This window comes from Sander vitreus, chromosome 18 (genome assembly GCF_031162955.1).
Source record: "Sander vitreus isolate 19-12246 chromosome 18, sanVit1, whole genome shotgun sequence".
Taxonomy (NCBI): domain Eukaryota; kingdom Metazoa; phylum Chordata; class Actinopteri; order Perciformes; family Percidae; genus Sander; species Sander vitreus.
In genome coordinates, this window is record NC_135872.1 from 25,430,678 (window position 1) to 25,453,786 (window position 23,109).

Consider the following 23,109-nt stretch of genomic DNA (forward strand, 5'->3'; position numbering starts at 1 on the left):
AATTCTAATAATACAATGCAAAGTATACCTATAGGCGAAATATATGTTGAATGAAAATACAACCGTATACAAGTAACGTTACAATAGTACAAACAGTTTTACTATTTCATACTATAACGCTAACGTAGTTTCCAAACATAGCTAGCTAGCTAGCTAGCTCTCAGGCTTATTTTTACATGCAAGTTTCTGTGGCTAAATGCTGTGGCCTAAATGAGTCACATTTAGGTTATTGCCGTTAGTTCAAACCATAGACATTGACTATCGACTTGATTTACGGTAAAACAAATTAAATTAAATAAAAAATAAAAACGTTGATATACATTAGATATATTATGTGCTTGTTGAATACTTTATATACCTTCTAGGCCACCGTAGTTCTATCTAAGGAGTTCCTGTCATGGCCGTCATGGAAAGTGTTTACCAGTGGATTTTTCAATAACGTGTCTTAGAAATCATATGAAATGGCAGCGGTTTTCCTGGTGACCTTGTATGAGTACTCCCCATTGTTTTACATAAGTGTGGTTTCTTTGTGTTTCGTTGTTACCGCCGCCATGGTGATGGGCTGGTAAGTGACTAGTTTAGCCACTGACCTGGCAACAACACATATTTTCACACATTAAAGTTAACGTTACTCCCCAAACGTCTCCCTCGAATTCGGTCGATTGATAGCAGTCGGGTTTCTTTATCGTTTATCTTAACGACATGGCACGTGGACTAACGTTACATTATCACATCGAAAGTAAAATAATTGACATACACAATGCAATACCATAGCATCTGAAGCACCTAACTCACAGTTGTCACTGCTATAACGTTGGTGTCTGTAACGTTAGATTCTTCCCATCGCTGATGTTCACAAACATATGTTGGTCAAATTTATTCACAGTTATGAAAGTAAGGTATGAGATACACGGACACTGTTTCAAACTGTTGTGTAATTACGCTGGAATTACGGAGTACCAGTACAGTACGTAGGCTACCAATGGGCCAGGCTACTTGTAGATACTGCGGAACAATGAAGTTATAATGGGGTAACATTTGGGATCTTACAAAGAACAATATTGTAGTTATTTTTTACCTAGTGGGTGTCTATACTGTCGTTATTTTTTACCTACTATATACCAATACTGTAGGTATGTTTTACCTTCTGGGTACCTATACTGTAGTTATTTTTTTACCTACTGGGTACCTATACTGTAGTTCTTTTTTACCTACTGGGTACCTATACTGTAGTTCATTTACTGGATACCTGGCCCACCTTCTACTGCTAGATGACCATCCCTGCCCACAGAGGACCTGCTGATCTTTTTTTCCCCTCACAACTTTATTTTGTAACTTCTCACAAAGAGCATGTGACACAGAATACAATTATAAAACAAATCAGCATCATACTCATTATACGTCTCAGTACGAACATGGCAGTCCGTGGTTTTATTTTATAATCAATCCTAAGTCTAGTCGACATAAACGCTTGGTTACTCCTGTCGTAGTCTATATCCTTCGCATTCCACTTCTGGGATTGCTCCAGTGCTGCAGGAAATTCTGCCGGATGCATGTGTTTTCCGTTTTCTTCCACTTTCTTTGTGTTGGAATTTTAAATTCGGTGGATTAATGAGGACTATTGTTGACTGCTTGACTATCTGTCCAATCAGAGTTTTTTCTCGCAAGAGTATTTTGCAGCGGCTTTGTGCGGAGTTTAGCACCACTCATGACGATTGTGATTGGTTTAAAGAAAAGCCCTTAAACCAGAGCATGTTTTCTTCCCATCCCCCAATGCTATGTGGAGTAGCCAGACCCTCCTTCAGTGCGCTTTTGGAGGAGGGTCTGGCAAAGTGAGACTATTGTTGTTACTACTACTACAGTTTATGGTCAGTATACAGCAGGATTCACGAGAGGGGGTTGTAGCCGATTCTGTGGTCTGTCCCGGGACCATGGTCTCTGGCACGGACCAGTGGTTACTGCCACTAGGGGCACTAGAGACACTGGTCGCGACCAGCTCCTCAGTGGTCTGCCCTGTGGTCCCTGTGGTCTGTGAAGCGGCTTTAGTATTTTCTCCCCTTTCCTGTCATTTTGGCAGCACTGTTAGCTGGATAAATGTCAGAGATCATAAACTTTTGTCTATAAAATACACTATATCAGATATATTATGATTATTATTGTTATTATTGATTATGAAGATCTGTGTAGTCAGGACCAGCTGGTCTCAGGCACACTAGGGGCGCTAAAGACACTGGTCGCGACCGTCATGACCACTGCGACAAAACCCTCTTTATTCTTTAAGAGGGTTTTGTCATTTTTCAATAGTTTTTGTGAATGAGGAATGTACTCATAAAATTAAAAGAAAAAAAATAGAGGAACTAACATGGCTTTTGATAACAGCCCGCCTACCCCGTAGTTATCTTGTAGTTATTCTCTAATTAATCGTAACAAGGGGGGAAATAACACTGCTTTAGATTACAGCCAGCATACCCTGTAGTTATCATGTAAGTAAGCGTAACAGGGGTGGGGGGGGGGACTAACACGGCTAACGAGTCTCTTTCGGATTGTACCCCAGACAAACGGATTTTATTAATATTCTAGGTATTCGAAAGTGCAAGTATAGCGATACTTGGCGTGAAAAACTGAATTTAGGAGGAAAAGCCAGTTCCTAACAACGTATTTGAAGCCTACTGCTTATGCAAACGAGAAATCAATTAAACTGGGAACATTGGGTGTGTGTGCGCTGGAGTCTCATGCAAAAAGTGAGAAACATCTAACTGCTGTGAAGCATCTCCAGCAAACGACAGCCATCAGGCAGTTAGTTCTGCCTAGTATCTGGCAGCAGCTCCAGCCCCAGCCCAAGCACTACCTCCACACAGTCCAGTCCAGACCCACACAGCAGCTCCACAACTCCCGTAAGCGACCTCAGTGTCACTTTTGGATCAGAGCCATGGAGCGGAGGTGCTCTTGGTTGGGTACCGAAACCCGGTGCGATGTATCTACCGGGCTGAATAGCAACCCGGATTTCGGTACCTCATTTCAGTCCAACTGAAATACCTGCGCTGCTCTCTGGTGCTCTGAAACGGACATCAGAGGCAACAGAATTGCTGCATATGGCACTAGTTAACATTACACTTCACAGCAGGTAACGTTAGCCTAATGTTAGCCAGTAGCTGCTTAAATACGGGTAAAATGCCAAAGCTAAACGGTGTAAAGTGTGGCAGTATTTCACTCGAAACGATTCCAACACTGGGACCTCCTACAGTCTGCAGTTAAAGACACAGAGTAGACGGAGAAACAGTCTCCAGTTAAAGACTCAAAGTTGTCGGAGAAACAACACAGAACTTAATGTGTGTTCAATTAGAGTTGGTAAGTTGGTGGTGCATTCAATGTTATTGTAAAATACCCTTTTGTCATCTAGTGGTTGTTCTTTTTGTCGTGTAACTGCAATTGACTGGTAAAACAGGTTTGTTATAAGGCATTATTAGATTTTAAATAAATAATTTTTATTTGACCATATGGCCTTAGCAATACACAAGCCATGCTCTTCTTTATTTTAAAGTAGCGATTCAGGCACCGTTTAGTCACGTAAAGTAGAAAGTATTATTTTTGGACCGCTATCAGAAAAAAAAAAACGATACCTAACCCTACTCTGGGTCCTTCAGTCCTATAATGCAAATGAGGAACTCAGAGAATTGTTTCAGATAGTGTTTCCCGACTCTGACATCTGTCGTTTTTTGTTTTGTTTTTATTGTTGTGATATACAGTCGTGAAAAAAATTGGGACACCCATGCTAAAGTTGACTAAAACGAGGAATAAAAAAATCATCTTTTGGAAAGTGATCTTAATGCCTTAATTTAAAAAATGAGGAAACATTTTCTTTGTGAATGAATAATGTAGCGTAAATAAATAAATGTTCTTCCTTAAAATACTAAGTAAGTACACCCCTATGTTAAATTCCCATAGAGGCAGGCAGATTTTTATTTTTAAAGGCCAGTTATTTCATGGATCCAGGATACTATGCATCCTGATAAAGTTCCCTTGGCCTTTGGAATTAAAATAGCCCCACATCATCACATACCGTTCACCATACCTAGAGATTGGCATGGGGTACTTTCCATAAAATCATCTCTCAACGCAAATCAAACCAGCTATTAGGCTAACTGAAATAAAACTATGCCAATCTCTAGGTATGGTGAAGGGGATGTGATGATGTGGGGCTATTTTAATTGCTGTTACGTCCATTGTTGTGGACGCATGCAGCCACTTTTCTGGAACAGCTTGCGCAACCAACACATGTCCACAGCGTTCCGCGGTGTGTATGAGCCTATCTACATTGCATCCACCTGCAGTGTTGTCTGCCTGGTTGTGTGTAGGACACCATTCCTCATTGACATAGTGACATGTAGCTCTTTGTTGTGAGCACTGTCCAGTAGATCTTCAAACGCACTTTGCTAGTGCAAAGTTAGCACTAGCAAGCACTAGCAACTTGCTAGTGCAAAGTTAGCATTAGCAGTTAAATGTTAATTATTAACATCCCCAATGTCATGTCATCCTTGATGAGCTCAAGCAGCTTATCCTGTCTTTCTTTCTCTTATGAGGCTCTGACCGGCTTTTCTCCTTTCCCACCTCCTGGTTACCCTCTGCTGTACTTATCCCTGGTGTGTCTTCAGTAGGGTTGGGTATCGATTGGGTTTTTTCCGATACCGGTGCTAAAACGTTACTTTTAAAACTAGTGCCTAAACGGTGCCTGAACCGATACTTAATAAAATAGGGGAATAGGGTATTTTACAATAACTTTGAATGCACCACGAGGCTTACTAGTTTCAAGTGAACGCACTCTGTGTTGTTTTTTCCTGCTGTCAAGTGTAGTGTTAACTAGCGTCACGTGCAGCGATGCTCCTGTTGCCTCTAACGTCTGTTTCAGAGCATCAGAGAGCAGCGCAGAAGGCATTTAAGTGGCACCGAAATCTGCGTTGCAATTCGGTCCGGTAGATACCGGTTGTTTAGGCACCGGTGCCGTATTAGCACGGGGTTTCGGTACCCAACCCTAGTGCTCAGGGATGAAAGCAATTAGGACGGGGGGTCTGGTGAAATGCCTCTGTCCCACCTCATCCATGTGAACAAACAACAGCCAAGTTGCAGCAATTGGGTTTCCTCTCACACTCACACAATTCTAAAGCTGCCTACACATGATCCACAGTAAAATAGTTCTGCGCTGGCCGTTCCATTGTTTTCCAATGGGCAGAGTGGTGCCTCCCAACTACTGTAGGCACCGCTCGGAATTTCCACAGAGCGCTGTGCTTATAGTTCAAATTGTTTCAACTTTGACCTCGTTACCGCTGACCTTTCAAGGCGGAACCAATTCCAGAAGCAATGATACCTGCGCTGTGCTTTGCCTCTCTGCTCTGCGCCCTACCTTGTGGTTTTACCACACAGGAAAAGGAAACAGAAACATCGCTGCACATGACGCTAGTTAACACTATACTCAACAGCAGCTAACGTTTGCCTACCGCTAGCTAGTAGCTGGATTAAACACAGTTACAATGCTGACAGCTAACGCTAAACAGTGTAAAGTGTGACTGTATTTCACTGTAGAGGATTCAACATGAATGGATGAAACAATCTGCAGCTGCTGTTGTCGGAAAAACACAGACGGTGCATTCAATGAAGCTGGTAATTTACAGCCTTGTGGTGCATTCAAAGTTGTTGTTAAATTCAAATGTGTGATTAGATTAAATATATAATAAACAAATCTTAAAATCAAGTTCATAAAGTAACTTTCTTTGCATTCATTTGATTCCCAATCAAGAAAAGGGGAGAAAGAGAAAAGGGACACACTTATCAATTATGTTAATACAAGGATGGAAACTGGCAGGCACATATTCAAAACGCCTACTACATACTACTGACGAACATAGTACAACGTTGGTTTCCTTAAACAGCCTTGGCCGTGCTGCTGTGATGCATTAGGTCTGCAAATGCGGCTTTCGAAGGATGTATCCCCTAAATTAAAACACAGCTACAGTGCCTGAACACGCATTTTAGGACTCTAACATGATTGACAGGTAGTCATTCCTTAAAGCAGTGGTTCCCAACCTTTTTTCCTTGGCGCCCCCCCCTACTTATGTCTAAGAAAAGCTGAGCCCCCCCTCCGAAACCGAAGTTGAGGTAACTCTCGAGATAGAGCCTTACTTTCTTTTTTGAGTTATCAGCACTTTTATGTTTCTCCGCCATGTTTCATTCATAAAATAGTGATGCTATGGCGGCAGGAAAAACGTGATGTGATGTCCTGATGACAGCAAGGGCCACAGGTTAAGAGGTCCCGGAGGTTTGGCCTACTAAGTAGGCTGCCTACAATTTTAAGCGACAACAAAAATACATAGTTTTTATACAGACTTTTGTATACATTATATATTCTAGTGTATTATCATAATTTGTTTAACATGTGCAAATATTTTTTTTTTTTACCTCAACCTCAAACCAGATAAAGACTTGCGCACCTCCTGTGATCTTTGCCTCCCCCCTGAGGGGTCCCCGGACCCCAGGTTGGGAACCACTGCACTAAAGCATCCCCTGCTTTATTGTCTATTTTAAAATAAATGGGACCATAACTTACAAAATGAACGTCATGCTGTATTAAAGAATACTTGAAACTACCGATTGAGACCACAAACTCATTATGAAAATGTTTACAGGTAATAAATCAAGTATTTTCACATAGACATACAGTATGTACAATAAGACTTCTTTTTGCAAGTAACAACACATTCCAAAAAAGCTTTGACAGCGGCATGTTTACCACTGTGTTACATCAACTTTTCTTTTAACACTCAATAAGCGTTTGTGAAGTGAGGACACTAATCGTTGAAGCTTTGTAGGTGGAATTCTTTTCCATTCTTGCTTGATGTTCAACTTCAGTTGCTCAACAGTCCAGGGTCTCCGTTTTCAAATTTTGCGCTTCATAATGCGCCACACATTTTCAATGGGAGACAGGTCTGGACTGCAGCCAGGCCAGTCTAGTACCTGCACTCTTTCACTATGAAGCCACTCTGTGGTAACACGTGCAGAATGTGGCTTGGCATTGTCTTGCTGAAATAAGCAGGGACGTCCAGCTTATTTGGAATGTGTTGCAGGCATCAAATTCAAAATTAGTGAATATTTACAAAAAAACAATACATTTGATCAGTTTGAACATTAAATATCTTGTCTTTGTAGTGTATTCAATTAAATATAGGTTGAAAAGGATTTGTATTCTGTTTTTATTTACTTTTTACACGTCCCAACTTAATAAAATATGTATAATATTGTATATGAAGTAAATAAAATATGTATAACATTAAATATGAAGTAATTGGGGAATCCTTGAATATCCACAATAATGTAACCAATAGTTGAAGAAATATCTTGCTCTGAAAGTAATTATTGGACAGAGAGTCAGTTTGATAAAAAGATCAGTAAAGCCAGTTGATCATATCATGATCATTGAATATACACAATGAAAAGATTTCAACAGATTTTTCTTATGTGTACACTTCTCAGCTTTTTATTTTATTGTTAAAGATTATACTATAAAACTATAATATATATATATATATATATAAAATTACTTTGTGGTCTTTTACACTTTGTTCACTCTGCCTCCTGTCCTGCAGGTTTGGCTTTGATGTCCCAGTGATCCTTCGCAGCTCTGATGAAACAGAGTCCCGTCTACCAACCCCTGAGAAGCAAATGGTTCAGATGACCAATCCTTTCACCCTCGAGTTGGGATCTGGGCCGGCATCTGTCACTGGTGAGAACAGTCATCATTAGTAATATAACACAGTAACTGTGTAGGTTTCCACAGATTAAAGCTATAGCTTGACGCTTCATTGATTCCCTTTATCTTAATCCACACCATAAATATTTTAAAGTATTAGCACACACATATTAAGTGCAAAGAATCAAACAACTTATTTTATCACTGTAAATATGAGCTGTAATTAGCCTACATACCATAAATACTGTAAATATTCTTTCTGAGTCCCTCTAAATTGATCAACCATATAAATTACTGTAGTTTTACTATGTCTGAACTTAAATTATTGCATGCTATACCACTAACAAGGCTCAGACAGTTTATTAAAAAGATAGTTTATAAAGACAGTACCGTTCACGTATACAGGCTGGCGCCATTTTGGGAAAACAGTCACGACCAGTCGAACGACGAACGCCGTGCAACCAGTAACCAGTAACATACTGTAGCTCAAGCACGGCGTTTGTCGTTCAACTGTTCGTGACTGTTTTCCCAAGATGGCGCCCGCCTGTATACGTGAACAAACCTGTATACGAATCTTTTTAATAAACTGTCTGTACACTTACAAAGTTCTCAATGCTTCGGTTTACATGTAGGGATCCTCATTATTAATTTAACTGCATTTAGGCTCCCACAAACTGGGGAGTGTCTGGGGATTTCAAATGCATCCTCCATCCAACAAATACAATAAAAGGTTTACAAGAGAATGACAATTATTTACTACAGGTAAAAGCCTGTTGTTATACTGCTACTACAGCTACAGCTCACATGTGTGGATGTCTGTACCTGAATCAGTAAAGCTACAGTAAGTACTGCGTAGTAAATAGATTCTTGGTACAGAAACCCAATATCATTCCTGTTCCATGTATGTTGTGGAGATGAAAGTATACATGTGATTATATCTTTTGTGGCACAGGCCATCAAAACATTAGCCAACACTCTGCTCTTGGAACACTCTCTTGCAGATGGTGTGTCAGTGAGACCTTGCTGTCTGGAGCCCTGTGTCCTGAGCTGTTTCTGGGGCTGTAAGGTCAGTGCCCTGCAGGGAGCACTACAGGCTCACCAACAAGGCCTGAAGCTCAGCACCCCCCAACATTTTCTGGAGGCCCTGCACCTCCACTATCGCAACTACCAGATCTTCCAGTATCCTTTACAGTACTGACAAAGACTCAGATGTAACAAGGTTTTTTTTAATTTATTTTTAAGATTCTTTTTTGGGGAATTTTCTGCCTTTATTTTGACAGGACAGCTGAAGACATGAAAGGGGAGAGAGAGAGGGAGGAATAACATGCTGCAAAGGGCCGCAGGTCAGAGTCAAACCCGGGCCCACTGCATCGAGGAGTAAACCTCTATATATGGGCACCCACTCTACCAACTGAGCTATGGCGCCCACTCTACCAACTGAGCTATCCAAGCACTCAAGGTTATTTGTTTGTAATAATGTGCAGGTTGAAATCACCTGCCATCACCTGACTTGCCATCCCGATATGGCATAGGTGGTTTATGTCCCTGATGTTCAGGTTACCATACCAAGCAGTCATGGCAAAAGTAAGAACAGATTCAATAAAGCACTTATAAAATAAAGACATCATTTTCCTATCTACATTTAAAGTATTTAACTTCCTGAGTAAGTACAAATGTTTCAGTTCATTCTTACACCGCAGAGTGTGTACTTCCTCAGTAAGTTAAATACTAAAAATTTAGAATAGGAAAATTATGTATTTTTTTATCTTGTAAAGCATCTTTGAGTATACAGAAAAGCACTTAGTAAAGATGATTAATTATTATAAAAGCATGGCACGAGTAGAGTGCTTGATGCCTAAGGCTTATAGCACATAAGAAACATAGCGGTAAATTGAATTTAACCTGATATATAAACATAACCTTTTCTAACCTTATACCTTAAAAGTTAATTTCATATTTTCTCATGTACTCCTGATGGTAACTGGCACTGATGATCCATATGGCTGATTTATGCTCTCTTTTGTTACTGTAGCTGGAAATATTCTGAGGTGATGTGATGTTTATTTTACATAGTGTGTTTATTACACCAAACAGTAAAAGAACATCAAAGTTAAATTTCTGTTAGTTAGTAATGTTGGAATTGTTTTGAGGTGAATGTTTATTTTATAATGTTAACAGCAATCAATCAAAGCAGTCAATGCCGTAATTTCTTATCATGGTGATAATACTCAAATCTAAGATATTTATTTGGCTTTACCCTGCGTGTTTGCAGGATATACATTTGTCCTACTGTAGCTTCTGATGTTAGCTTCTTTGACCCCACCCTTCCAGTATCGGCAATGAAGATAGAGTGGAACGCCACACACATATTCCTGCTGACCATGAGATCAAAGATTTTGGGCTGTTGCCAAGGGAACGCTACCCTCTTGTGGCTGTGCTAACGCTGGCAGAGCCAGAAGCCAGAGACGCATACAACATTGTGAGTCCATCTCACATAAAAATATTTTGGGAAGTGTGATTGTTTGCTGTTTGTTTTTGAGTGAGATGACCAGACTTATCACAACATCTGAAGGTAAAGGGAAACTGCAGGCCAGAGCAAGACAAGCATTTTTGTGTAGTACTATGACATACGTACACTGTGAGTGAGTGGGCTTTTACAGGTCCACGACATCAACTACACTGACCAAACCAAGCTCTCTAGAAAGGAAAGAAAATTTCCCATAAAAAACGCATAGAAAGGTGAGACTAATTGACAAGCGAGTCGATAATACAAATTTAAAGAAACTCATTATGCTGTCTTTCTTCTTTTAGGTGGCTAGTGTGACAGTTATTCATGTTCCTGATGACAAATACAGCCTTTCTGCACGGGTTCTCTTTCAGTACCTTCTCACCTCACAAGGGAACATGTACGAGTTAAAGGTATGTCACATTTTGTTTCAGGCAGGTTGTTCCTGCTTATCTCACAAACTTACACAGTCAGGCTCTCCATATTTTGACTAAAATCGGTTAGTATTTAGCAGAGTAACCGTACTATGACTTCCAAAAACAGTGTTTATAGAACACTGACCAAACAACCGGACGGAGACCATTTTTAGACCAGATTTTATGATAGTAGATATGTGATTCCAGCATTCATTCAAAAGATATATATATTTTTTTAATTAAATTCATCTTCTGACTGAGCTGTTCAAGAAGCAATCTTATGGTAAACTTTCTAAATGTTAGTACATCATTAACCCTTATCCTACCTACTGGGGTACCCATAGACCCAAGGGTATACTTTTTGTCACATTTATTATATCATTCATATTTTTATAACTGTGGGTGCATCCCAGGTTCTTAAATTGCATCCCCGGTTCCTCTACTTGCTTCCCTTCCTCGCGTCTAAGTCCATCCCACGAGGAAGCATAGGAGAGACTGGAGGAAATCATGCCAGGAGAGAGGAAACAAGGAAATGTGTTTTAAGAGGGATTACACGTCCTTTCCTCACGTCACATTCATTGTCAGCTGTATAGCGGGAGTTAGCAACATTCAGCTGCACAGCTTTTTCGGGAAGGCTGCTCTCGTGTATCCTTGCTCATAGCTCCTCGGAGATCTGTCCTCAATGCTCACTCCTCGCTCCTTGGGGCAGGAGCTATCAAGTAAGGGAAGTGAGAGTCAAATCAATTTGGGTTGTTTTATTTCACAGTTTTTGGGTTGGTAGTCATTCCAGATACCCAAACGTTCATACATAAGCACTGAAAAAGTAAGTTTTTCATGATATGTCTCCTTTAAAATCCATCATTAATGCAGCCTGAGATAGAACAGAAAAAAAGACTATTATAACATTTTAACTAAAAAGTGCTTGAAATGGGCTCAATAATACTAACAATGCTTATAATTAATTTCTTTGTGAGCTCTCTTTGAAACCAGAGAAGATAAATATACAAATTAGCATTAAAGGAATACTTCACCCTCAAAATAATAATTTGTATTTCTTCAAGTTCAATTGCCTTCAAGTGACTTAAAGTGCTCAAATTATGCTGTTTAGCTTTTTCCATTTCCATTATTGTGTTATATATCTTTTTGTTCACGTTATAGGTTTACAAAGTGAAAAAGCCCAAAGTCCACCCCAAAGGGACTTACCATCTTCCAGAGTAAACACTGTTCACAAACTGCTCCAAACAGCTCTATTTTAGTCCAGCCTTTACTTCCGTGACGAACGTGCCTCACCTGTAACACGTTATAATGCTCGCCTAACTGCTAGCATGGCACGCCCTAATACTCTGCAACTGACTAGCTAGCTGTGCTGACCTAGCTACTGCACATGTGTGACTCCCAACAAAGATGGAACAGAAGTGAGAGGCCTCACTCTGTAGAGCTCAACACACAGGGTGAAAAGAGGAGCTGCAACACTATGCAGTAGAACAAAATATGGTGTTTTTCAAAAATAAACCACATAAACCTATTCTGGTACAACCTCTAAATACAATTATGAAACTGAAAATGAGCACAAAAACACTTTTCTGGAATTTGGGGTGTTATTTTGTGTCTCTGGTGCTTCCACACGCATACAAACTTTGAAAAAAAACCATCCATGCTGTTTTGAGTGAGATACGGGTTTCTGAATGTGTCCTGCCTTCAGTCTCCGGGTGAGCTGTTCAAAATCTGCACGGCTTTCTACGTCACTAGCCGAAACGAGGGGCCTAGGGGGTAACTGTTAGCATGCTAGCGCTAGCATGCTAGCTCGTTCTCAATGGCAAAACACTGCTACAACACACACGAATTCACCCTAATCTAAAAAATAAATTGTATAGAACTACTTACATGTCCCTGTTCTGCAGGTATTCCACACAAAGTTGGAAGTGCGCCCTCATTTAGAAGAAGGCTCCCGGCTAATCCTGATTTATACAGGCCGAAGTTGCATAAACACCTAGCTAGCTCATGTAATCCTTAACTAGCTACTGGGCATGTGCGACTGACAACAAAGATGTTACAGAAGTTGCGAGGTCTCACTCTGTAGCTAAAACAGAGACCTGACACAGGGTGAAAAGAGGTTCTGCAGTACAACAAAAATATGGTGTTTTTTGAAAATTAAACCATGTAAACCTATTCTGATACAATCTCAAATTACAATTATGAACCTGAAAATGAGCATAATATGGCCACTTTAACTAACTTTTAAAGTGACAGTATCTCTGAAATATAAAGTCTACTTGGGCTACATTGGGGGATTAAAGATCACAGAAGACTTTACACAAATGGGCTGTTTTAGTGACACTCCCACACCGCCGCACAACCCTAAGACAAATCTCTGGATTGCTTTTTTCGGTCTGAATGGGCATCCATTCAGCCGGGCGATGGACAATCTTGTTAGTCATCTCCCTGTGTTTGCTTTGGTCCCGGCGTGGAGTGAAGCAGAGGGACGTCAGTTGTAGTCTTTGCAGTGTGTTCAAGTACAACTTTTTGGCCATGAGGCAACTTCAGAGTTGGGCTTAGCTGCCATTAGTTCTTTGCCATCTGCTTGGTATGTCAGCATCTTTAAAGACCCTGAAAATGTATTCTCTCTGTAAGCTACTTACTACATAGTTGGCCCCCTACATGAACTCACTAGGTTTGGCCTAAGTTGCAATATCACATCCCATCCCATGGGCCCACCACCTGTGGGAGGAACCGCTGGGGTCGGGTGCGCTGCCACATGGGTGGCAGTGAAGGTCAGGGGCCTCGACGGACCAGACCCGGGCAGCAGAGGCTGGCTCTCACCTCTCTGTGGGGGAAGGAGCCGGAACTTGTGCGGAAGGTGGAGCGCTACCGGTTAGATCTGGTGGGGCTTACCTCTACGCACAGTCTTGGTTCTGGAACCATACTCCTGGATAGGGGTTGGACTCTTTTCTTCTCCGGAGTTGCCCAGGGTGTGAGGCGCCGGGCGGGTGTGGGGATACTCACAAGCCCCCGGCTGAGCGCCGCTACGTTGGAGTTTAACCCGGTGGACGAGAGGGTCGCCTCCCTACGCCTGCGGGTTGTGGGGGGAAAAACTGTTGTTTGTGCATATGCACCAAGCATAGTTCTGCTGGGGGACTTCAACGCGCACGTGGGTAATGATGGAGACACATGGAGAGGTGTGATTGGGAGGAACGGCCTCCCTGATCTAAACCAGAGTGGTTGTTTGTTGTTGGACGTCTGTGCTAGTCATGGATTGTCTATAACGAACACCATGTTCGAACATAGGGATGCTTATAAGTGTACTTGGTACCAGAGCACCCTAGGCCAAAGGTCAATGATCGATTTTATAATCGTTTCATCTGATCTGAGGCCATATGTTTTGGACACTCGGGTGAAGAGAGGGGCGGAGCTGTCAACCGATCACCATCTGGTGGTGAGTTGGGTCAGAGGGTGGGGGAAGACTCTGGACAGACCTGGTAAGCCCAAACGGGTAGTGCGGGTAAATTGGGAACGTCTGGAGGAGGCCCCTGTCCGACAGACTTTCAACTCACACCTCCGGCGGAGCTTTTCGTGCATTCCTGTGGAGGCTGGGGGCATTGAACCCGAGTGGACAATGTTCAAAGTTTCCATTGCTGAAGCTGCGGTGAGGAGCTGTGGTCTTAGGGTCTTAGGTGCCTCAAGGGGCGGTAACCCACGAACACCGTGGTGGACACCGGTGGTCAGGGAAGCCGTCCGATTGAAGAAGGAGTCTTTCCGGGATATGTTATCCCAGACGACTCCGGAGGCAGATGCAAGGTACCGAAGGGGCCCAAGGGGCTGCAGCCTCTGCCGTGAAAGAGGCAAAGCAGCGTGTGTGGGAGAAGTTCGGAGAAGACATGGAGAAGGACTTTAGGTCGGCACCAAGGTACTTCTGAAAACCGCTCGCCACCTCAGGAGGGGGAAGCGGGGAACCATCCAAGCTGTGTACAGTAAGGATGGGACGCTGTTGACCTCAACTGAGGAGGTAAAAGGAAGGAGCTCTTTGAGGAACTCCTAAATCCGACTAATACGCCCTCTATGGTAGAGGCAGAGCTGGAGGATGAGGGGGGGATTGGCATCAATTTCCCTGGTGGAGGTTGCTGAGGTAGTTAAACAACTCCACAGTGGCAAAGCCCCAGGAATTGATGAGATCCGTCCAGAAATGCTTAAAGCTCTGGGTGTGGAGGGGTTGTCTTGGTTGACACGCTCTTCAACATTGCGTGGAAGTCTGGGACGGTGCCTAAGGAGTGGCAGACCGGGGTGGTGGTTCCCCTTTAAAAAAGGGGGGACCAGAGGGTGTGTGCCATTTACAGGGGTATCACACTTCTCAGCCTCCCGGTAAAGTCTACTCCAAGGTGCTGGAAAGGAGGGTTCGGTCGATAGTCGAATCTCAGGTTGAAGAGGAACAATGCGGATTCCGTCCCTGGTCGTGGAACAACGGACCAGATCTTTACTCGCAAGGATCCTGGAGGGAGCCTGGGAGTATGCCCAACCAGTCTACATGTGTTTTGTGGATCTGGAGAAGGCGTATGACCGGGTGCCCCGGGAGATACTGTGGGAGGTGCTGCGGGAGTACGGGGTGAGGGGGGTCCCTTCTCAGGGCCATCCACCTCTGTACGACCAAAGCGAGAGCTGTGTCCGGGTTCTCGGCAGTAAGTCGGACTCGCTTTCAGGTGAGAGTTGGCCTCCGCCAGGGCTGCGCTTGTCACCAATCCTGTTTGTAGTATTTATGGACAGGATATCGAGGCGTAGTCGGGGTGGAGAGGGGTTGCAGTTCGGTGGGCTGGGGATCTCATCGCTGCTTTTTTGCAGATGATGTGGTCCTGATGGCATCATCGGCCTGTGACCTTCAGCACTCACTGGATCGGTTCGCAGCCGAGTGTGAAGCGGCTGGGATGAGGATCAGCACCTCTAAATCGGAGGCCATGGTTCTCAGCAGGAAACCGATGGAGTGCCTTCTCCAGGTAGGGAATGAGTCCTTACCCCAAGTGAAGGAGTTCAAGTACCTTGGGGGTCTTGTTCGCGAGTGAGGGGACAATGGAGCGGGAGATTGGTCGGAGAATCGGCACAGCAGGTGCGGTATTACATTCAATTTATCGCACTGCTAGACGTAAAAAGAGAGCTGAGCCAGAAGGCAAAGCTCTCAATCTACCGGTCAGTTTTTTGTTCCTACCTCACCTATGGTCATGAAGGCTGGGTCATGACCGAAAGAACAAGATCCAGGGTACAAGCGGCCGAAATGGGTTTCCTCAGGAGGGTAGCTGGCGTCTCCCTTAGAGATAGGGTGAGAAGCTCAGTTATCCGTGAGGAGCTCGGAGTAGAGCCGCTGCTCCTTTGCGTCGAAAGGAGCCAGTTGAGGTGGTTCGGGCATCTGGTAAGGATGCCCCCTGGGCGCTTCCCTAGGGAGGTGTTCCAGGCACGTCCAGCTGGGAGGAGGCCTCGGGGGAGACCCAGGACTAGGTGGAGGGATTATATCTCTAACCTGGCCTGGGAACGCCTCGGGATCCCCCAGTCGGAGCTGGTTAATGTGGCCCGGGAAAGGGAAGTTTGGGGTCCCCTGCTGGAGCTGCTACCCCCGCGACCCGACCCCGGATAAGCGGATGAAGATGGATGGATGGATGGATGCAATATCACAAGATTTCTTTTTCTCTGAGCTTTATACACTGGTTTTAAGTGGGTGGGGCTAATAAAAACAATCACTGTGCAGTGCTAGGAGTTGAAGCGGTGGCGGACAATGTTCGCAGAAGCAGCCAGCCAGATCGATTGCAGATATGCAACTGGACAAAATATTTTCATCAGACTCTATCTGTCTGATAAGCAGCCACATATAAACAATAGAAATATAGATATGCAAATATACAAATGCAACCTATTTTTTCTTTCTAAATGTTAAACAGTTATATGTACATATTTGTTTCTGTATTTATTGTTTATTTCATATTAATGTTAAATATGCTTATGTATGCATCCACAACCAAGGCAAATTCATTGTAAGTGTTACTTACTTCGCTTACTTGACGTATTTCATGCTCCACACCTCCAATTTGTAATGCAGGGCTTTTTGGTATAGATTTGTTGTCTCCAGGCCTGACCTGAGATAACCTAGAAGACGTCACTATGACATTACCATGATTATGTTTGAGTAGTGGTCACTGTAAACAGCTGTCAAAATGATGTTGATATTCTGTGAGAAAACCATGCCTCCTGTCTCCCGCAGCCTCTCTTCATGTCAGCTGCCAGCAGGGGGGCATCTGAGCCCTTCGACTCAGAACAGAATACCCAACCCAGTGAACCTAATGACGAGGCCAGCAGAGTCGAGCAGAGTCCAGTGCTGGAGGAGGAGGAGAATGACTGGTCAGAGGGAAAGGGCAGAGACTGTGTGGTCTGTCAGAATGCAGCAGTGAACAAGGTGTTGCTGCCCTGCAGACACGCCTGTGTGTGTGACAGCTGTGTGTCACACTTCCATCACTGCCCCATCTGCAGGGCCTTCGTCCAGGAGTCCTTCACCCTGACACAGGGACCAGCTGCAGAACAATGACTTCATAACGAACCAGTGAATGTTATTTAAGAAATAATTTGCAGGAAGACAGGCATCATTGCAAAGTAATCCCTGACACCAAATCTTGATCTTGAAATTATTTTACATACAACTATAATGGATAAAAAAGTCTGGCAGGACTGTAGAAAGTAATAGTATCTTGAACATCAGTGGGTAACACTGCAGCAAAAAAAAAACCACACCATGGGCAATTGCTTGAACAATTGTTAGATCATTCATTTATATTTTCATGTGTTCAAAATCTAATGTTTTGTCAAACAATAACTCCCTGGTAACACCTGAGCGTTTAATTTATATCAGGAACAACCATTCCATCATCCATTGCATGCACCATCCCATAAGGTTCTTATACAATGGAAACATTCACTGTGAATAGGACAAACCTTATATATGACTTGGCAACGGGAGATGTTTCTAGTCCTCTCAGCTCATTGAACCCTTTGGCTCAGCTATTAGCCAGAAAGCTAACATTATTCTTGCAAGATTCAAAGTCAAAAACACGTGTATATGGTTGACAAACAGTAAATATAATTTATAATATAGCTACTATTGTCATTATGTCATTGTCCCAAAACCAATTTGGGAAATTTTCACCAACAAATGATCCGCCATGTGTACTGTCGGCCGCAGCCTGAAGTAACGAGTTGAACAGCGAATGGGATGTGAGATTATCGCAGTAATACAAAGTTCAGAGAGACAGTGTAACTTAATTCTTGCAGCTTCTGTTTTACAGTCCTGTGGTGTTCAGAGGATGAGGCACTGAAGGAAATATGTTGTAAATAAGATGTTCAGATTTTTTTTTTCATTAAGATGGACTGTTCTAAATAGATGCACATCTATTTAGAACAGTGAACACTCCACCGGAACTACTTAGAAGTTGTCCTATATCACATTTTAATGGACACCTTGCAGTCAATCAGAATCGAGGATTCACCCAGAGACTATGGTATGATAAGAGGAACGTCAGTCAATGAATGAAGAATGCTACTCTCTGCAGAAAAAAATCACAATTTCATCACTGGAGCTGTCTCACCACAATTTACATTTTTTGCAGCTGTGAGCAGCTCCTTCACTTTCTTGCCGTCCATGCCTTTGTTGTAGGGGTGGAACGGTACACAGAAGTCACGGTTCGGTTCATACCTTGGTTCAGACATCACGGTTCGATTCGGTACAATGGAGGGAAAAGCAAAACAAAAATGCAGAAGGCAATTTTTTTATTGTGCATGTCTCAGGCTGTACCACCTAGTGTCATACAGTCTCTCCCCTAAGCTAGCTGCAACAGCCTGAAGTATGTAAAGTAAGATGTAAACAGTAAACAATAAGTACCCCACATCATCTCCAGACTCCAGTTGTAACTTGTAAACAAAATAAGACAATCAGCAGAAAATACAGCATCTCTTATTTATGAAAGTGCAAATTACATAGAATAATAACAAAACAAAATTCTACTTAGGCGAGACCTTCCCCCACAAAAGATAGATTTTGGCCCTATAAGTATGTAAAGTAAGATGTAAACAGTAAACAATAAGTACCCCACATCATCTCCAGACTCCAGTTGTAACTTGTAAACAAAATAAGACAATCAGCAGAAAATACAGCATCTCTTATTTATGAAAGTGCAAATTACATAGAATAATAACAAAACAAAATTCTACTTAGGCGAGACCTTCCCCCACAAAAGATAGATTTTGGCCCTATTTGTATTTGTATCTAAAGGCTGGTTAAGCACTGTAGGGAGGAAAAGTTTTTTTTGTGTCGTTCCAGTGATTGGCACATCTGGGTGATGGCGTTGAATATGCGTTAGCATGTTAGATGTATTTCCACTCACATACAACAACTGCTGAACAACGCCGACACAGTCCTCATCTTATCCACCACTCTCTCGCCTGTACTACTGTAACTGACTCATAAAGAGGCCTGCGGGTCTTCTAACTCTTGTGGGTCGCTACCACTTGCTATAGGCTAGGCTACTCGTCCTTATTACTGCTAGCTCTGACTCACTCACTGGACCGTCGACATGTAGAGCTCGGGAGCTTCAGAGCGGGGGGGGAGTCCCTAAAGGGTGTCCCTAAAGAAACGCGTATCTAACAGTAGTTCCGCATTACATTAATTAATTAATTAGGGGTCCAAGCCCGAGTCTACAAGAACGGGCAATAGCAAAGCTATGCCGTTCTTACAGCAGGGCTGTAGAACCCTATTGTTTTTCTACTGATTATTATTCTTCTCCGCCTAAAACTCTGACTACAGCCTAAACCGTACATGGTGGGGGGTTGGCATTTTCAGGAATGGTCCAGAACTCCGCAAGGACCTCAGGCGCAACAATTCACCCACTTCCACCACTAGGTGGCGCTATAGCAGAAAAAAACGCGTTTGGCCCTATAACTCCCACACCGTACACCGTGCATTCAAAAACCATACATCCACGCGTTCCCTGGATCCAACTGAATCACGTGATATAGGTCACGCCCATTTCCACCTAAACTTTTATGCGTGAAAAAAAACCCTACTTTTTCGAACTCCTCCTAGACCGTACGACCGATCGGCACGAGATTTGGCAGGTAGCATCTGCAGATGGGCCGGACAAAAAGTTAATAAAAAGAATTTAGATAGGATAAAAATGCAAATATTACGCACAAACAAATTTGTGTAGCTAACTATGAAAACACCAACTTTGCCATATCTCGGCCAAAATAAATGCCATCAACGCCAAACTTTAGATTCTTGTTAACCATGACCCTCTGAAGGTCACCCACGCGTTTTACAAAAATTGGCCACTAGGGGGCGCTACAAGTACAAAAAGTTTATATCTCATGAACCGCTCATCCAATTTTTACAAAATTTGTTGGGTACCATCTTGGGTCACTCCTGAGGCCAACCCTTGAGTGGGGTACTGAGTGGTCAAAGTGGGCGTGGCCTATGGGACCCACGTCTAAATTTACTACTTACACTAACGTGAACAACTTTAAATTTACAGCGTAGCTAGACAAGGGGTCATGGACCACACCTACCAAAAATTACACATGTGGACCACTAGGTGGCGCTATAATGTATTTTTGCCTTTAACTCCCACATTACACATCGCACATTAAAAATCCTTACATCCACGTGTTCCTTGAATCAAGCTGAATCACATGATATAGGCCACGCCCATTTCCGCTTAAATGTCTTTCCGCAATATCGCGCAATGCGCAAAACCAACTTTTTCGAACTCGTCCTAGGCCGTGCGACGGATCAGCATGAAACCTGGTGTGGTAAATTAAGTTGCAGCGCTGCGTTGCCGATGTGTGGAGAAGGAACTTTGTTGACACTGTTCTTGATTATAAAAAGGTTTGTTACATCAAAGATTCCAGCATCAATTTACAAGCTTCTGCAGGAGCTCGGAGAGACGACCAACCCAATCTTCAAATATTGTCGCTCTGAGGTTCTGCTGGTCAAACCTGAATACATATACCCTAAGCTGTGTGTAACATGAGATGTTGTGATGGGGGTAGGTGAATCCAGGTCCTGGGGGCAATCAATCAGTAACCCCATTTGCCCTCACAGAGCCATTTCCTCTAACCATATACCTCAGCCAAATGGAACCATGTTTATTGTACCACAGACTTTAAGTCAATCAGATACTAGTGTTGTAACAAATACTTACGTCAATCAGATACTTCACTGGTATGTAGCATCTCCAGATGGATGACGTGACCAAAAGTATTTGCATTTGGCGACCAAACTAATTTTCCTAGCTAGCTACCACACACGTATCATATCATATCTCGACCAAATTAAATGTTATCAGCAAGGAACTTGAGATTGTTGTTCAACATCCCACTACGATGCTCTGTACCAAATTTGGCAAAGATCGGCCTTTAGGGGGCACTATAAGCAACGCTTATTTGTTTTGGCCAATAACGCAATGCATTTAAATGGGAAATTTGCACACAGTAAATGCAATCAACACGAAACTTGTGATCCTAGTCCGGCATGCCGCTCTGAGGCTCTCTACTAAATTTGGCGAAGATCGGCCATTAGGGGGCGCTATAATCAACGTAGATGTGTTTTGGCCCTTTTACTCAATGTTAATGACATATTTGCAATGGGAATGTACCACAGACCTTGCAGCTCACACTTCTCAATTTTTACTGATGTTTGCCTCCTACCGTTAGGTTTTGGTTTTCACTTTTGCGTGCTGCAATGTTGCGAGTTACAACATTGCAGTTGATGCTAAGTGGAGAGTCTGTCATAGTGTGATTGGTTATGTCGGTGGCATTGATTCTTAATTTCCCACGAAGCTGATCGCGGTAACGTGTCCGTTGAACTTTTCATCTCCAATCCTATCCGTATATCACTGTTAAAGGTAGTCTGTATATGCATGGAGGTGAACTGTTGACCGCTACGTTTGCAACGGCGTCATACCGCAGACATCGCGGCTCGCGCCTCTCGATATTTACTGACGTTTTCCTCCCAGCCGCCCGGCTTTGGGTTCCGCTTTCGCGCGCTCCCCGGGGCGTCGGGGGCGACTGGCGTGGGTGGCTTGGGCCCCGTCATAACTGCTTGCAGTTCTAGTTTTATTTATTTTTATACCGTGTATTCTCCGTGTAAATTCATGTACCGTACCGTTTCGGTTCAATTCGAATACATGTACCGTTCCACCCCTACTTTGTTGTGGGAAAATATTGCCAAGCTTGTCTAATATTTAATATTGTCTAATATCAGCACCATCATTAACCATGTTAATGATGTAGCCTCAAAATGGGAGTAGTGGCCCTAGGACTTTTTCGCCCGCATGATTGCACCTAAATGATATAGATTATAGGTTCAATACCATTTCACCAGTAATATTATACTTATGATTAAATATGATATTAATATACTATATTGGAACTTACGCATGTATTCTAGCAGCAATTTGCTCCCACGCAAATTCTCTCTCTTTTGCAGCAGCCGCTTTTTAAACTAAATACATGTTCAAACTCACTGTATGTGCGCATGAGTATTTCCGCCGACCAGTTTGTTTGTGGTTGTTACCATGGTGAATTGTAGTATCATGGCTCCATTCATGCTGCTTTTTTATAGTGGTGGTGCACGTGCTTAACTCTGAGTGAACCTACTCTGAGTTGATTGAACCAACTCAAATCAGCTGTTCTGGAACGAAATCTCAGAGTTTCCCATCTCAGGGTGAATTAACTCAGAGTTCAGGGTTACTGCCAATTTCCACCGGCTGCGGATCCGCTCCGGAATGGCGGCGGAGTCATTAGGTTTCCATTAAAGTCAATGTGTGTATTTCCACTGACTGCAGAACGGGTGCGTTCCGACTCCAGCACAGCTCCGGTGGTCCGCAGCCCTCCGGAGCAGACACGCAGAGCTTCTATTTTTGCCCGACACCAGAGAGCTTCGCAGCAATTCAGCACAAGGCAGATAGTGCGGGACAGGAAGTCGAGCACAGAAACAAAATAAACATCCGGTTAATTTTCAAAATAGAATACACCGTGTTCACGGTGGATCATATTTCCCTGCACTACACCTTGAAAACACAGCACAGAGTTGTTTCCATCTGCTCCTCTGGATGGAAACAAACTGTTGTTGGTTTTGTGGTTCTATTCTACGTGAATTCCCGAGATCTTGTGGGTCCTCGTGACTACAGCTGTCAGTCATGGCCGCAGCCGTGCCGCATCAAATCCGGACCTAGTGGGTATTGACGGACGGCGGAGCACGGAGCCGTTCGGCAGCGGAGTTCTGCATTCAGTGGAAATCAGGAGGTAGACTCAGAGTTTGTTAAACCTCGTTCCTGAAACGGGCCCCAGTACCATACTCCTTAAGTACATTATGGATAAACTTTATAGAATTGCCAACTTGTAATAAGAAAAGCTATCTCTCTACACAT

At 43.1% G+C, this 23,109-nt stretch overlaps 1 protein-coding gene across 1 annotated transcript; it reads left to right on the forward strand.

Moving 5' to 3' along the window:
• Positions 1-376: 376 nt before the first annotated feature.
• cgrrf1 (cell growth regulator with ring finger domain 1) lies at positions 377-18,572 on the forward strand. Its single transcript, XM_078274466.1, has 6 exons — positions 377-565; positions 7,635-7,771; positions 8,740-8,917; positions 10,070-10,217; positions 10,550-10,657; positions 16,896-18,572. The coding sequence occupies exons 1-6, from the start codon at positions 462-464 to the stop codon at positions 17,214-17,216; spliced, it is 996 nt and encodes a 331-aa protein (XP_078130592.1). The 5' UTR covers positions 377-461; the 3' UTR covers positions 17,217-18,572.
• The last annotated feature ends 4,537 nt before the right edge of the window (positions 18,573-23,109 follow it).

Bases quoted from the DNA above. Each gene is read 5' to 3' on its own strand.
- cgrrf1 (XM_078274466.1), top strand. From the start codon at position 462: ATGGCAGCGGTTTTCCTGGTGACCTTGTATGAGTACTCCCCATTGTTT. The intron at 8,918-10,069 runs GTATCCTTTACA...CCACCCTTCCAG, and splicing joins CGCAACTACCAGATCTTCCA to TATCGGCAATGAAGATAGAG. The intron at 10,658-16,895 runs GTATGTCACATT...TGTCTCCCGCAG, and splicing joins GGAACATGTACGAGTTAAAG to CCTCTCTTCATGTCAGCTGC.